This window comes from Mastigoproctus giganteus, chromosome 14 (genome assembly GCF_048544385.1).
Source record: "Mastigoproctus giganteus isolate SK-2022 chromosome 14, ASM4854438v1, whole genome shotgun sequence".
Lineage (NCBI taxonomy): Eukaryota > Metazoa > Arthropoda > Arachnida > Uropygi > Thelyphonidae > Mastigoproctus > Mastigoproctus giganteus.
Genome location: NC_143588.1, coordinates 73,375,645 through 73,393,198, shown reverse-complemented (window position 1 = coordinate 73,393,198; position 17,554 = coordinate 73,375,645). Strand labels below are relative to the sequence as shown.

Genomic DNA, 17,554 nt, shown 5'->3' with positions numbered 1-17,554 from the left:
AAAGCAAGCTGATAGATTCTTCTGAGACCGCGAAAGAATCCAGTCGCCTTTTGCATTCCAGTTGCTATTTGCAAAATTCAGAAGAGTGCAATCGTCACCACCGTATATCAATATTCTTGAGAACACATTTTCAGGGCGAATTCAAAAAGTTAACATCGACTTTGGAAAACAAGCCTTGAGCTTCGGGTTGCATATTTTAAGATATAGATCTTACAAATTTAAATAAGAATATTTGTTTTTGCTAAAAGTAAGGTTAAAGTTTGAAGAACACTAGATTTAGTAATGGACAGTTTTAAGCGTGTGAATTAAGAATAGTAGCAAAGAGGTAAACAAGTAATTCAAATAATACGAGAGAGCAAACAGGGACAGCAGGACTAGGTAAGGGGGCGCCATTTGAAAACAGGCGTGAATGGGTTGCTTAAGGAAGAACAATAGGACGTGAAACGGGATTATACGAAGCGCCTCCTTTGATCTATGACACCATTAGAACCAAAACATGAAATGAGTGGACGTCCAGTGTTCCCTTCAAAATGAAACGGCGTCAGGCTGACTGATATTAGGGTGTTCGGATACTTTTAGAGATTAAGGTGTGAAACAAAAATGAGTGTTTTTGGATGGAGGTTGCCGGTGGACATGAAAGAGTCATGCTGCCTGTGAGAAAAAAAATAAGAAAGTTCTAGAAAAGGGTTGGTTTGTGCGCTGGGGAGACAGCTTAGGAGAATTGTGTTAGCAAATAGGAAGGAACGGAAATTTAAACAGTAAAAAGAAGATTGGTTGGAGTCCTTGGAGGAGGCGTGCCAAACTTGAAGGGAAGAGTGAAGTTCGGGGAGAGAAAAATTGGAAGAAGGAGCTTTCTGTGTGGTGTGGTCAAATGGGAGAAGGTCGTGAGTGCAGGTTGAAGTGGAGGTAGGCGAGTTTGGTAATGTAGGCCCTTGTAAAGAGAATGAGCCAGGTATGTACACCTGTAAACATATCGTCTACACAAGAAGGTGCGTCATGTCAAGAGTGCCCCAGAAGAAAAAGCATGCCTGTCAGTCTCGAAGGAAAACCAGAGTGCCCCAGAAGAGAAAGCATGCCTGTCAGTCTCGAAGGAAAATCAGAATGCCCAGAGTGCTAATTTTTGTAAACAAATATGTGGCTTTAATTTTCTGCTAACAACCGCTTTACACACCCTAGAAATTGGAATTTTCTGAAATTTGTAGTCAGGTTTGCGTATGTGGGGGTATTAAAGACGTCAGTAGCGCGTTCAGAGAATTGCAAATAATAAGTATAAATAAAATAATATAATAAAGAAAGATCACCCCCACACACACACAATATCATACAATTTTCCAGCGACGACCGAATGTGTCGAAGTCGGTCGTTGCTAGAAAATTGTATGATGACGTTAACATCGACTGTCATTTTATTTGGTTAGCTAAATTTGTGCAGAAATTTGATTTTCTACTGCTGGGTATTAATCGATAAACCAATTAATACCGAAAATTGGTAATCAATAATTTACAAATTGATAACCTGCAATTGATAACACAGGTCTACGAGTATTTTTCATCGAAAAAAAGTTGTGAATTAAATAAATCTTTGCACGCTGATTCCAAATTTATTTCTGATTTTTCTCTATTACGTCTAGTTTTGTGATTAAATCTATTACACGAACATGATGTCAGCGATAATACCACTCTGATACCTATTCAGACAACCTACATGAAAATAATCACCCTTCATTTATTATTATTTTTATACATTCATATTTATGTAATTCTTTGAATATAAAGAATTACATAAATAAAGACCAAATTCTGGTCTTTGTGCGGCCCTTTCCTTACTAAATCAAAACAGCATATAATCACGACGTTATTCGGAAAATTTACCAGTTGTGATCTGGCTGTCCTCTAGGTGACCAGAATGACCGTGAGCTCGACATGTTATTTGTACTGTTTGTTCGAATGGATTTCGTAACTGGTTAAACAAAAGAAAGAAGTTGACGCCGTCTGGCATGCCCATGATAGGAGCCAAAAGAGCAAAATGGTGATAGTTCTTTCTGTAAGGCAAATGTAACTGTTCTCAGCGATTAATAGTCCTCACAGGCAGCATAGTTGATGTCATCACCGTCCTCCCCCAATCTGTGATGTATCTGAAGGATCTGATTTCGAATCCCCATTATGACGAAAGTAATTTTTATGGGCCTTTTTCACAACTTGACTGAGTTAGTGCTTTGGTTCAGGCGAAGGTAACATTTTTTCAAACTAGGGTTATTCGTACAGAAAAGAGGCAAGTCAGTCACAGAATACTCGCAATTTACAGACAATATATATGGCGCGATATAGTCGAAGTCGCTGATGTGCCTAAAATCCTATAACAACAAAATCAGCGATGACTAGCACGAGACTGTTTATGAATTCGGAGGAAGAGACAAATCCCTCAGAATGACAGTATGTCAATTCCAGTACTTCCACAGCATGGACTACATTCTTGAGAAGAAATAGAATGCAATTTTTAAGGAGCGATTGGCGGAGACCTGAGAAGTTTCAGCCCATCTTGAATATACACCCAAAGAAGAGACATCGGAGCCAGAGCTGTTTATCCAAGATGAGTTGAATGATCCATTACAGGTCTAGCGCTCTTCAAAGATAAAGCCGACCTTCCCGCCTCAATACTGCAGCAGGAACACTTGGTTAAGAAGAAGCCAAAGTGTCTCACTATGGAAAAAAACAAAGTTTAGTCGACAATCTAAACGGTCTGCTCTGCAATTGCCACTATATCAACGGAGTTTTTTAGGAAATTGCCACACGTACATATTACATCTGAATGACAGTCCTCCGTGATAGTATAGTAGTTTCACCACTTGTCACTCAGGCGCCTCCATAGCCAGGTGGGAAGGAGCAGCAGTGCGTAGCACAGGCTTCTTGATTAGACCGGGGTTCGAGCCCCTCACCACCAAATACGGAGGATGCGGAAAGGTCAGGGAATGACCACCGCATATCCCGGAGCAATATGGCCTTAGTTGCTAATGCTCCTAAAAACCAAATAACAAACAAACAAACAAACTTGTCACTCATCTGAAAAGATCTGGGTGCGATTCCTGTCTACAACTGGAGGAATTCCTAAAGTCCTCTTCAATGGAGATTGTAGTTAGTCGATCTGAAGCGGAGGAAGTAGAGTTCTTCCCCGTCAGTTATTCTGTGTTTTTCAGTCCACACAACATACAACTGAGTCCATGGACACACGCTTCTATAGACACAATACACGCAAACAGATAAAGATTACGTCCCGGAGACCGCTAAAATAATAATAACAATAATTATTAATATTATTATCTGACTGATGCCCCTTCATCTACTCCTCACGGAGAAGTTTGAAAGCTATTCTCTGGGATAACAGCCATTTAAAGCCATCCATTCCCACTGCCTGCTCTGTTTACCTAAAGGTGAATTCTCTGTTTACCTAATAGTGAAGCAATTCAAAACAGCACTCATCAGTGGAATATCTGGATTGACCTCAAATTCAGTGGCATGTTAATAGACATGCAAGGAGGGTTCACAAATATTGTTATTTCCTAGGCCTGTGAGATAGCCGTTCTACCACCTATTATTACATTAGACGTGACATGAGAGGAGCCAAGAACAAGTAGTGTGCAGTATATTCCATTAGTGGATTTTGGGGCTTCAAATCAGATAGGTTTCTGTATGATAAAAGCTTTGAAAACTGCTTCAATGTATTAAATGGCTCTGTGGAAACTTTGATGGGGGGTGGAGGAGAGGACGCGACAAGTAGGTGACTTCCTTCAAAGTGAGATAGTCACAGGCCGACAAAATGTCGAAATTTTAGGCCACACAGATATACCTAGCCTTCGGGAAAGAAACACAACCGAAACCATAGCGTTTAAGCACCATGCTGCACAGCCTCCCTACTTCATGCCCAGTATCAATTACATATGTTAAACGTTGGTTCAGATCGTCTCTGCTTGGCAGATATTGTCCACATGAATGGCTCCTCGATCTTCAGACTTATCACCAACCAATCTTTTGGTTTTAGGGCTAACCCAAGTCAGAAGTAATCACAGAAGTAATCCAACATCTCTGCTACGACTGTTGAGATGAAACCTGCTCGAGCAAAAAAGGCACCGTTTGCTGCGCTAAAGCCAGTTGTGTGAAACTGAATTGGGGGGGGGGGGAATGGTGACACGGAGGGTCAAGGCAAAGTAAATGCCAAGTATGGCAGAACATCAACCATATAATTCTCTGCGATAAAATAGACCCTGTTTACCTAATAAACATCAATAGGCGTTTAGTTATGAACCCATATTTTGTCTATAAACTTTTCCATAACCAAATGCAGTCATGTAATTGATATTGTACAGGTTATATTTAACGTGGAAGATTCCGAATGAATTCTTCCGTTCACAAATACAATCCCCTTATAAGCACTTTGATAGAAATCAATGCATTACATTTTTTGGATGCCACAACGATTTTAATATTGCAAATGTTTATCTTATTGGCATTTATATTTTTATCATCAACGTTTCTTGCGACGACCGACTAACAAGTTAAAATAAATTTATTAAAATAAAAATGATATATACATAAGATAAAAGTGTTAAAATATAACAAGATAAAAGAGTTAAAATATATATAATAAAAGCGTTAAAATACATAGATAGTAACTTTCGGAGCGAAGTGCCTCTTCATCAGTGTCTGTGAATGGTGTACTTCATTATATATTGATAGTTACAATAGCACAAGTCAGCTGGGCATGATCATGTATCACGAGTCTGGTGTCGCGCATGGCTTGAAGCACTACACATAGCCACCAATAATAGTACTATGAATCGGACGAGGGGAGTACACTTACACCATATTATAGAATGTACTGTATTGCAGTGCAATGAGCGCTGGCCATCATCACACGTACATAATTCTGCTTTACCGACACCAGACTCGTGATACATGTCTATACTGAAGTACAGTATATACTGTATTATTCAGTATATACTGAAGTACACCATTCACAGACTAGCTGATGAAGAGTCACTTCGCTTCGAAAGCTACTATCTATGTATTTTAACTCTTTTATTATATATATTTTAACTCTTTTCTCTTGTTGTATTTTAACGCTTTTATCTTATTTTATCTTATGTATATATCATTTTTATTTTAATAAATTTATTTTAACCGTTTAGTCGGTCGTCGCAAGAAACTTTGATGATATAATGCAACCCGACGCACAAGGCCTGTTTTCTAATTTATATTTTTCGTAAATTATATTTATCATCTTTAGCTCATTTGTATACTTTTTATTTATTATTATTTAAGCTTCATTCTTTGTTATGTATTTACATATTTTCTGGCCCATAAGACGATCTGTTATCTAAAAAATGTTGTCTAAAATTCCATTGCGCCTTAAGGCAGGAAGGTATACTAGGCGCATGCAATGATTTTTTTTTATTATAAGATCAAACTGTTCGTAGATTTGCATATCCAAGGGAGGGGCTACGTATGCATACTAAAACTCGTATTTATTTCCAAGGAAACGATCAATAAAATTTTACTGTCATCTAAAAATCTCAACTCTTTCTAAAAACGTGAAATAGCAATGCCCTAAATGCCCTAAATAGCACTGAAGACAATGAAGTTCATTCTCTTCAGTGATATCTAGTTTTTGAGATTTTAAAATTCCTTATACACTAATTTTTGTTTTGAAAGAATCTGCGAATTTGTGTTTCACGAAATATATGATTTTTTTACCAAAATTTTCCATCTGAAACATGGGTGCATGGTCCGGAAAATATAATACTTTTTCTCTAAATATACATATAAAAATTGTCGAACCGTCATATACTGGAACAAAAAATTTTTTAAGAAATATTACGAAAGAAAAGTAGCTCAAATAAAAGTATTTTAAAATCTAGAAATGTTTCTGACTTACCGATGTGGTCCAACAGTAAAAATGGATCGCAATTTTCAATGACACCGCCTATGACCTTTCGCACTAAGAAACCACTTCCTTCTCTTTGAAGACGCAGGGTAGCGATTCGAGACACTATACGATGAACTACGTGGGGCATCTCTAAAAGAGATGGACACTCTACAGGAAAGATACAAAGTAAGGTTTTACTAGATGTCACATATGGTAAAAAAACAGAAGGCTACATAAGAGATATATTTCGAGTAAGTCAACTAGTGAGACAAATTCTTTATCACATAACATTATCGCGTTCTCATATCACACCAAACAACTGAAGCGGCATAAACGATATGATTCCAATATAAATTAATGAACAGATAAGAAACACAAGGAAACAAATTCGCCATGACTAATAGAGTAATACGACTTACATGTATATTGCTAGGAACCAAACCATTCTGAAAGATATATTAAGCCTATGATTTAATTTAGCTTCTCAGAGTAACTGCATCCATTCGCTAGTTGAAGAATGAAAAATGGGTAACTACAAGATTCCCTGATCGTGCGTGGATGCTCATGAGCAGCGGCATATCATTCTATGACGAAGGTGGTGTTGCATCAGAGCACAAGGTCGAAATGATACGTTACTCTTCACAAGCACGACACATACTGGAAGTAATTACTGTTGCCAATTTCATTATACAGCAAGCTAATCATGACCCTATTGGGAGAGGGGTAACATTTCTACTTAAGTGAGTATATAGATTTCGATTATACAGGATGCCTGCAATGTCCTTTCCGACTTTTGAAATTGAATAACTTTAAAAATATAGGCCGCATCGAAAAACGATTTTACTGCATTATAATAAGTATATGTGAGATTTTTAAACAATAAAAATTAGTTCGAAATTTAACCACTAGCAGGGCGCAAAGCAATTCATTCCGAAAAATAACACAAAGGTAAATTTTTCAATAAACTTTATTAATGATGAAATCTCCAAGTGTCTACCATTATTTTCTAATGAGACTTTACACTTCCAATTATTCTTCATGTCGGCTCGTATCCTTGGTGCTCCTTTTTGAACAGTTTTAGTGCTCCAAAGTTCTCAGATTGGATTAAATTTGAGTCTACTGTGTTCCCATAACCGAATGGAGTCTACCGATGTTAAAGGTTTGAAAATCGGCAAAGGTAATGGAAATTCATGACCATTTTTCGTTTTACCGATACTGGCGTGCTCCGCCGGTAGTCAGGATTGCATAGAGATACATTGTTTCAAATTTATCTAGTGTTTATACTGTTAAAACTGCAACATAAATACATATGATTTACTTAGTTAGACTCCAGAATAGCATTAGCATTAGTAGAAGCATATGACGCAAGAAAGCAAGCTTATGCAGCATCAGCCAAAAAAAAAAAAAAAAAAAAACTTCCACTTCACCCCTCCGTTCGTTCGAAATACCTGTTCAGCTGAGCCTTAAATTTATTTAGGCTATCAACTTCCACAACAAGGGATGGAAGTCTGTTCCACCAACCAACTACCCACTGGCTAAAGGCAAATTTCCGCACATATATCCTACATCTGTCTTTCCTCAATCTGAATTTATGCCCTCTCAGGTGATTATTCTCAGCAAGAGGCAGAATTCCATCAGCACTGAGCATGCTCAAACCATTCAAGGCTTTATACACCTCTATCAGATCACCTCGCCGGTGCCTAGTCACCAGACACTGTAATTTCCAAAACTTAAGCCTTTCTTCGTAAGAGCAACCCTTTGTTCAAGTCACTAATCTTGTTGCCCTTCTCTGTACTCATTCCAGCAGCTCTACATCCTTCTTGAAATGAAACCTCCAGACCTGTATACCGTACTCTAGGTGTGGCCTGACCATTGCCTTATACAAGGGAATAATCACCTCCTTATCCCTGCTAGAAAAATTCCTGTATATCATTGATAAGACACCATGAGCTACTCTTGCAGCCGGTCTGCACTGCTCAGAAAACTTCATATCTGCCTGCACAACCATCCCCAGGTCCTTTTCATTCTCTACCACTGTCAGTGTAGTACCACAGAGTTGATACGTTGCTCTGGGGTTGCTGTTTCCCATATGTAGTACTTTATATTTGTCAATCTTAAACTTCATTTGCCACCTCTCAGCTCATCTGCTCAACCTTTCCAAATCCTGTTGCAGCAGCATAGCGTTAGTAGTGTCCTTAACAACCCTGCCAATCTTTGTATCGTATGCAAACTTGGACATTCAGCTTGATATACCATCATCAATATTATTTATAAATACAGAAAACAATAATGGACCCAATACTGAACCCTGAGGGACTCCACTAATAACATTAGTCCACGATGAGCAGTGTCCATTGATTACCACTCTCTGTCTTCTCCCCCTCAACCACCCCTTTATCCATAGCAGCAATTTGCTTCCAATGCCACACTGCTCCAATTTGTGCAGCAGTCTTCCATGTGCAACAGTATCAAAAGCCTTTCTAAGGTCCAAGTATATAATATCAAAGTTATTCCGTGCATCCAGTTCTTTTGTGACTGCATCATAGTATCCAATCAAATTGGTCAGGCAAGACTTCCCCTTAACAAAATTTTGTAAATTATATTTATCATCTTTAGCTCATTTGTATACTTTTTATTTATTATTATTTAAGCTTCATTCTTTGTTATGTATTTACATATTTTCTGGCCCATAAGACGATTTGTTATCTTCAGTTATAGCTGTGTCCAAGCTATAACTGAAGTCTTGTCTAGATGATCCTGCAGTGCTTCTTTAACCAGTACCTCCATTAATTTTCCTGGAACAGAAGTTAAACTCACAGGTCTATAATTACTTGTGTCAGGCTTTGATCCTCCTTTGTGAATTGGGGTCACATTTGCACATCTGCAGTCCATGGGTACCTCCCCTGAGTCCAAGGAAGCTCTCATAATTATGGCTAAGGGTTTGCTTACTTACTTTGCTGCCTCCTTTAATATAACTGGATAGATCCCATCCACCCCAGGTGCATTTCTTGTGTTTATCTTCAACAATTTCTCCTCCACTTTACTCTCAGTTATCACAGGATTATCTAGCTTACTGCCAAAGTTGAATACACCTCTGGTATTCCCCTCGCTGAATAACTCCTCATGTGTGAATGTCGATGCAAAATATTCATTTAGTTTGTTAGCTACCTGAGCAGGATCATCAACAGTTGAACTATCGAACTAGTAGTACAGAAGATTGGTATAACTTTTAAAAATTTTTGAATATTCCTTGAGGTTTCCGACCAGCCTTAGTTATACTGTGAATCAATGTTGTGTATTAATTACGTTCGTAACTAACTGCTATTGCTTCTTCCCCAGCAAGGCGAACAAAGGCTTTTGTTCGTCTTGTTTTGATCACGTGACAGTAGCAGCGTGCCGGATTGGTGGTGGAGGGCAACTAAGTCTGGCCATCGATACACATCCAATATCGTATAATTTTATAAATAATTAATGTTCAATATGGTAAATTATAGGAGGAAAAGATGGCTGCTTTCCAGCGCGGACGCACGTTTTATTGCTTCTGTCCCCCCCCCCCCGCATTACCAGCGGAGGATAGCCCAAACCTTCTAGCGCGGACGCACAGTGTATTGCTCCCCCCCTGCATTTAGTGGTGCACAGCCCAAATTTTGATAGTGTATTTAGTGACGTGCAATTGTGCTACGGACTTGTGGCAAACACCGATCGTTCTTAAATTACCTACATGTGAGAAACTACCCCAACTTGGGGGATAACCCCGATAAACCGAATATGTCGAAATTAGAAACTACTGATTCAGAACGTACTGCAACTGAACTACAGAGTCAAATAGAAGTCACGCAGTGTGATCAAAGGACGGACGTGACAAATAAAGGATCGACCGGGGACCAGGAACTCACCTCCACGAGTAAGAAGAAAGGTAAGTTACTTGTTCCTAGATCTGACAGGAGCATGAGGAGTGCCAGTGAAGGCAAGGTCCTACAGGAGCTGCCAGCTACGCGCCAGGACAAGATAGAACAACAGCCAAAACCTAATGAACCAGCCCAATTGGATCGGATGCTAACGGATGTGTCTGTGCTGGAGCAGACCCTTACCCTGCGCACAGCCCTAGAAAACTTAATGAAGGACTCAAATAATAGAGTCACTGCAAATCTGAGAGCTGACATCGTAAGTCTCTGGTCAAAGGTGGAGACCATACTCCTCCAGACTCACTTCAAGCACCAGAAAGCGGTCGCAACAATTGAGGCTCTAAACCTTGATGGGAGAAATAAAATGCCACATCGCACCCCATCTTTTGCTGACGCGCTGAAGATGACCAAACCAAGCCCTAAGAAACTACAGCCACAGAGACGGAAGACTCTGCTGCCCACTCCAAATCTAGTGATACTCAAGCCTGTAACAGTTGAGGCACCCAAGTCAAGTGAAGAAATAAAGAGGACGATAATGACCACTCTTTCAGATGACCTGAAGCATACCAGAATCAAATCAATAAGAAAGACCCACAATACTGGAATAATTGAAACTGATACAAAAGAGGATGCAGAAAAAATCATAACAAATGCCAAAATACCTACCATGGGCTTACTTTCTCAGCCCTCCCGAATGCGCCAATAAAACTCAACAACAACCAACCATTCCCCCCCCCCACGAAAAAGAGGACCATCGATCGTAATTTTTGATGTGCAGAAAGATCTGGAGCCAATCTCCGTAAGGGATTAAATTTACAGGCGCAACCTACAACGTGCGTTCCCGGATACTGATCCAACAGAGTTCATAACTCCCAAGTTCCAAACTACGTCCAGATCGGGCAACTCCGCCAACTGGGTGGTGTAACTCACTCCAACAGCCTGGCAGGTGCTCACACACCAAAATCGTACATATATACACTGAGGCTCACACCGCTTCAGGGAGCACGTAGCGGTGCCAAAGTGCTTCCGCTGCTGTAAACTCGGTCATACCTATCCCTGAAGGAGCAAATATGTGGACACTGTGCCGAGAAGGGACATGGCTTTGAGTCCTGCCCTAACAAGGCCAACCAACCCATCTGTGTTAACTGCAGGAGCCAGAAGCTTCCTCACACACACTCAATAAGAGACAACAAATGCCCTGTTTATATTAAAATGAAGAGTATGTACCAACAACGTATCAATTATGGGTACTCTCCCTAAAAAATATAACGTAGACAAACTAAAATTCTTACAGATCAACGCTCAACGGGCTAAAGCTGTTGCTGCCCAACTTACAAAGATTGCAGAAGAGGAAAACATCGATGCCTTACTCATTCAAGAGCCCTACACCTATCTGAATAAAGCTAGGGGTTATCCCCTGATGTATAAAATTGTTCAGGCCCCTGGCGCCGCACCCTGGGCAGCGGGTGTAGTCAGAAACCCGACTCTTACAGTGACACAGATTTCACATCTCTGCTCCCCATGGGCTGCTTGCGTCCACATCATTTCCTCTCTGGGTGAGCTCTATGCGATATCCGTTTATTGCAGGCCCGGGGAGGACATTCTACCAGGAATACAGTATCTTCAACAAGTGTTGAGGGAGCTTGAGGGAGCAAGGATTGTTATTTCAGCCGATCTCAATTGCCGCTCAGCCTGTTGGTTCAGTGAGGCGCAGGGGTGCTGGAAATGGTGCAAGGATGGAGGAGTTTCTGACAAACAGTGGGCTGGACGTGGTAAATTGATCAAATCACCTACCAAAATTTTCGAGTACATTATGGGAGTCCACCATAAGTGTAAAGTGTATTTAGTGTCTAACGGCACCAGGGGTTTCCCCCATCTCCGCGTTGCTTTCATTGTGGGTGTACCAGTTCACTGGGAAGGCCAAAGATTTAAAAGTGTATGGATATTGTACATGTGTAGTGTTGTGTTCTGTTGTTCATCTGGCCGTTTAGCCGCTGGACCCCTACTGAGGCCCAACGTTGCCCACACTTAGCCCCGTGGAGGCAGACCAGGTACACCAGTATTTTTAGATAAGTACTCTGGCAGGTCCTGCCACCTAATTTCCTGAGATTTCAGTGGCTAGGACCTATAAAAAAAAAAGGGGGGGGGGATAAAGGCTTGAATTTAATTAGGCCGAAAGAGGTTGCAAGAGTGTCGAATTTGGCATTTAAAATTTTTACGTTGTGTGGGGCATTCGCTTTTCGCTGGCGATATAGGTAGAGTGTTCAGGACAAAATTCGCTTTGATAGCCTTCTAATTCCAAATAATGCAATGTTTGATTTTATAGAGAAATATGTGGAGGCCAAAGCCGCCTTTAAGCCTATACGTATCATGCACGAAGGAGTACCAATCACACTAGATGTATGGTGGACACTAGATAATCTGGACCATTTTTATCCCTGGCAAATCAATCAACACAAACATAACAATCCCAGTTCATGCTTCAAGCACTTGAATAAAAAGCAGAAATGGCCATCACGTCCTCATGAGTAGCACAGTTGGTATAACCACTATCCTTCACACATTGAGTAAAAAATACCCGTTCGAATCCCATCATTGACACAAGGAATCCTGATGGGCCTTTTTCACAAGGAGGCTAAGTCAATCAGTATCGATGGTAGCATGATGTTTTCTCCCGGAAACTCGGGTTTTTCGTCCAGAAAACAGTTTGTTTGTTTGTTTATTTAGGGGTTTTACGGCGCATCAGAATCTGAGGCTATATTGCGCCAAGTTAAACAGAAAACAGCAATTTACAGACGTATTATATGTGGAGCAGTATGGCGTAAGTTGCTGATGAGGCTAAAACCCTAAAACAACCAACCAACCATGGCCATCACCTATATGGACATCCATGTAGCTTTTGATGCTATTCCATTCCAGAAAGAGAAAAAGTATGGAAAACCAATTCTCCTCACCAACAGAGAAGACCGCTCCTACAAGCTCAAGAAATAAACAACACAACAACACTATATTCACAATACTAACAAATTATTATTATTTTAGGGTTGCCCGTAATTAAATACATTAACCCGTATTTGTGTCTGTAAATTGCGTATGTTCTATGGTTGATTTGCCTGTTTTGCTGGACGAAAAAACCCCAGTTACTGGGGAGAAAAACCTTGCTATCTACGCCTGAGACCAACTAACTCAGCCACGGAGTGAAAAAAGCCCATTAAAGTTCCTCGCGTCATCGACGGGATTCGAACCCAGGCCTTTTCCGCCCGGTATGGGGAGGACGGTGACGATACCACTGTGCTACCCGCGCAGACACCTCACAATACTAACAGTACTCACACCTTCATCTAGCCTTGGTAGATTTTGCTATTTCACAGTGACGCTTTTATGCGGTTTTGTGGGGGACCACTGGTACCGCTGGCAGATACACACTATGCAATATATGGGGAGATATCCTTTGGTTCCCAGGTTGATTGCTCTGTGAAAGGGTGCTTGTGCTACAAGCCAACACACACACACACACACACACACACACACACACACACACACACACACACACACACACACACACACACACACACACACACACACACACACACACTCGCGTCCTATAATTAGTCCCTTACAGGTCACGAATATCATAAACACAACAGTCAAAGACAATGAAGCGTAACTGTCATGTTTTAACTCCTACACATAAATCCACTCTAAAGTGACAAACGGACTTCTCATTAAAACACAGCCCTTCACTACTTAATATCTCTCTCTCTCTCTCTCTCTCTCTCTCTCTCTCTCTCTCTCTCGCCGACCGGGCTAGCCGAGTGGGTAAAGTACCTGCCCGGCAACCCAAAGGTCGCGGGTTCGATTCCCGCCTCGGGCTTGGATCAAAGTACTGCAAAAACCTTGGGAGGTGCAATATGGCCACAGAAGCCGATGCGCCAACAACTACCAAATCAAAAAAAAAAAAAAAAAAAATCAAATCTCTCTCTCTCTCTCTCTCTCTCGGAGAAACAGGAATTCCAAATGTGCAAACCTACACTGACCACGGAGTGGTTTTTGATGCCAAAATGACATTCGACAACTACATTGATATGACAGCTACCTGGCTCTCGGTTTAGATATACACCCCACCAAGCAAAAACTGCTTAGCGATCGGAACTTCTCCATTCTCACACGGTTCGTAGTCACTAGAGACTAGGCACCTGAAAGGTGATCTGATTGAGGTGTATAAGGTCTTGAATGGGTTGAGCAGCTGAATTCTGATGGGATTCTTCCACCTGTCAGACTACGAACCTAAGGGGGCATAAATTCAAATTGAGGAACAAACTTCCATCTATCCGTTGTGGAAGATTGATAGGTTAAATAAATTTAAGAAGGAACTGAAGAAACATTTAGAGGGAATTGTTTTTTAATTTTTTTTTTTTTTTGGCTGATGCTGCATAAGCTCATAACACTTGCTTTCTTGCATCATCACATGCCACTACTACTACTACTTCAATTCATCCAGCAATCCTGTACGGTTTCGAAAATTGGACCTCAGCATCTCTCGCTAACCTGAAGAGAATTTACGCCATAGAGCAGTGGATACTGAAGTCGGTCAATACCAAACTCCATCGCTACATCCAGCATAACATCTGGGACCCGTACTCCTGAAGAATCCCACAACCTCGGCTCAGATCAACTCCAATGCTCGTGAGCCATACCAACGCACTTGTCCTGGCTGATAGATTCTTTCCGAACCAAATGCTCGACATGCTCAGTAAAACAGATGCTGAAGATGCTGACAAGTTTCTGAAAGAGAAAAAGTACGGAAAGCCCATTTCTCCTCACCACAGAGAATACCCCTCCCCCAAGATCAACGTTACAGTACCCACACCAACAACACTGAGATTTTTTGAATCCGTCTGTTTTGCATGAAGAAGTCCTTGAAGAACTTTAAACAGCAACCTGAAGCAGCTTAAAGTACTTCAGGCACTTCACAGTAACCTGTCTTTCATTTCTGATGACTCCTGTATATGCCTTCTAACATCTTCCAATGAGCCTCCTCCATGAGACTGTAAACAGTAGTCTATGTTGACCCATGGTCAACATATATCCAAGTCAGAATCCATTGTTATAAGTTTCACATGTCATTATCTTATTAAGACGCGTGATATTTGTTACTTATATTATAATTACGCATTATCCTTTTGTTGAATTGTTCTATTAAGCTAATTATTATGTTTATACTGCATCACTCAAATTGCAAACCCCTGGCATTCCTTAGCTGTGAAGGAATTTGTGTGTAATTTATCTTACCACAATAACAATTATATTTATTTATTTATAATTAATCGGGCTTGTTGACGCACCTCACCAAGTCTTCGAATTGCTTCTTGTGATGCCGATGACCACGTCTAGGCTTATGAGTTAGGTAGCGTTCTTCAAAGTTAGGTAGCGTTCTTTAAATCAAACCTCACTACTGAAGTTATGGCGATAACTTCAAGCTTTTTGTCTTGACGAAAAAGAATAAGACCACGACGAGCAAACACTAGGATTCTCCAATGAGTCATTTATTTTTATAAAATGCAAACGCTAATTTATTTAGGGAATAAATCGCTGAGCCCTCTGGTGGTTAAATTTCAAATATTTTTATTGCTTAAAGAACCCCCACATATACTAATTGAAATGCAAAAAATCGTTGTACAGAACAACCTAAAGTTTTCGAATTTTTAATTTTTAGAAATGGCAAAGGATTCTGTATGACCATTCTGTATTTAAATTAACAAATGTGATAGAACAAGTGTTTTCGACGAAGTCCATTGCCTTCATCGTTTGAGCTTCTCCCTCACCGCAAACAGTTCTGATCTTGCCCCATCTGATTCTCTCAAAGAAAAAAATTGTAAGTTAAGAGGGTACCGAGTTTTAATTGATGGAGGAGTAAAAGACGTGGTGCATAGTGCATACTTGGCTTCAGAAGCAACTGAATATGGTCTACGAAGACGGAATCAGGACGATGGTGGATTTTGAGAAAATGTTTAGAGAATCAAAGAGATTACACGATACTTACATACTAGTCACTTTGCTGAAAGAATAAGCAACTAGCTGTATTGTTAAGCCATTAATCTATGATATAGAAGAATTATACGCACTACCACAGTAAATATATGTTTAAAAGAAATATATAAATTTGTAGGTGCAGCAGTTCTAAATCACTCCATTCAACAATGATGGTAGAAAAATGTATTGGATTTCTTTTGCTTTAGTTTATACACCGGATGTTTAATCAGTAGTTTTTTGGAATTGGAGTATAGACCCTTCCAAGAAAAGCAACAACAGTTCTAGTCCAGATCAGGAACCACGGGAGAAGTGCAACTAGCTTTACTTTCGATGTGTGGGTTAATCCTAACGCATACACGATTTCGCCTCCTGGTTTGAATGAATGGAAAGGTGTCTCTTATCATTTACTTGTATTTTATCTGGGAGCAAGCTGTTTGCGTTAGAAACACAGGTAAAGTACGTGTAGGGAGTGCACTAGGCACGTCTATCTGATATTGATCTGGTTATGGTATCTGCCACAGCAGCCTGATGTAATGACACAGATCACGGCATCGTTGTTTATCAGTGTCCTTGTAGTCGCCATTATCAAATGGAAATGGATAGCCATTCGGCATTTAAAAATACTCTAGATCCAAACGAGGACGACACGCGATAGGAATGCATTTAAAAATTTTTGGCAGCTACAGTTTTCGAGTAAGAAAACTCGGTTTGCAATTTAGTTTTCCTAATAACCATGGCAACGAATTCCGATAAAAGGAAACTTTGGGAAAAACGGAAAAGCTCTGTCTATGATGACGTAGCACAAGTAAACACAAGGGTACATAGGCATTTGCATTTATAATGGAATGTGCAAAAATCATTAAAGATGCTGGTTAGTTTTTAATGTTTCCTAAAGCCATAGGTTGCATAATACAATACTTTAATTCATACTAGAGATAAAATGTAAAATTAACGCGAGATAACAGTGCAGTAGTGTACGTGATTTACGCTTGCAGTTGGCTTATGCATTTAATGATGTAGATACCAATAAGCAAGATGTTTTTAAATCTATTGTGGGCAAACCTTATCATTGTCAAATAGGTAAAAATCAATATTAAATTTAGAAATAATGCTTACAAATGCTATTTAAAGTTTTAAGTTGGCTTAGAAATGCTATTTAAATTCTGTCTTGTCAAATTTGCGGGAAGGCTACGGTTTGAATTTAATATCTACACTGCTTGACAAAATTAACGGAACACTTAGAAAACGTGGTGTAACTCATGCAGCTTGCGATGAAGCGGGACAAAATTTGGTATGATGGTGTACCACAGAATAAAAATGTAACGAGAAGACAGCAAGAAACTTCTGACAGTTATAAAGGACATTTATAGGAGTCACATTACAGAAGTCGATACAAGATACTCGGAAATATGGTCATATGACATTAGGACGACGTATGACCCCTTCCAACAGCTAAACAGGCCTGATAGCGATGAACCATGCTCGATATAAGGGTGTCTACAAGATTCTGTGGCAACAAATTCCATTCTTCCACCAGAGCCGACAAATTCCATTCTTCCACCAGAGCCGACTTTAGCTTTCCAAGTGACCGAGGAGTTGGCTGTGGGCGTCCCACACATGTTCGATCGGATTTAAGTCTGTGATCGTGCTGGCCACGGCAGTCCTTAGATATCTTAAGTTTCAAGATATTCCTCCAC

General features: G+C 40.1%; 1 protein-coding gene across 1 annotated transcript in view; it reads right to left on the bottom strand.

Moving 5' to 3' along the window:
• The window catches only part of LOC150075241 (uncharacterized), a 61,957-nt gene that overhangs the window by 21,826 nt on the left and 22,577 nt on the right, over nt 1-17,554 (bottom strand). Inside the window, exon 2 of the mRNA XM_090388352.1 lies at nt 5,929-6,087. Within this exon, the coding sequence (XP_090244478.1) occupies nt 5,929-6,067 (139 nt within the window). The 5' untranslated portion in view covers nt 6,068-6,087. The remainder of the gene's footprint in view (nt 1-5,928; nt 6,088-17,554) is intronic.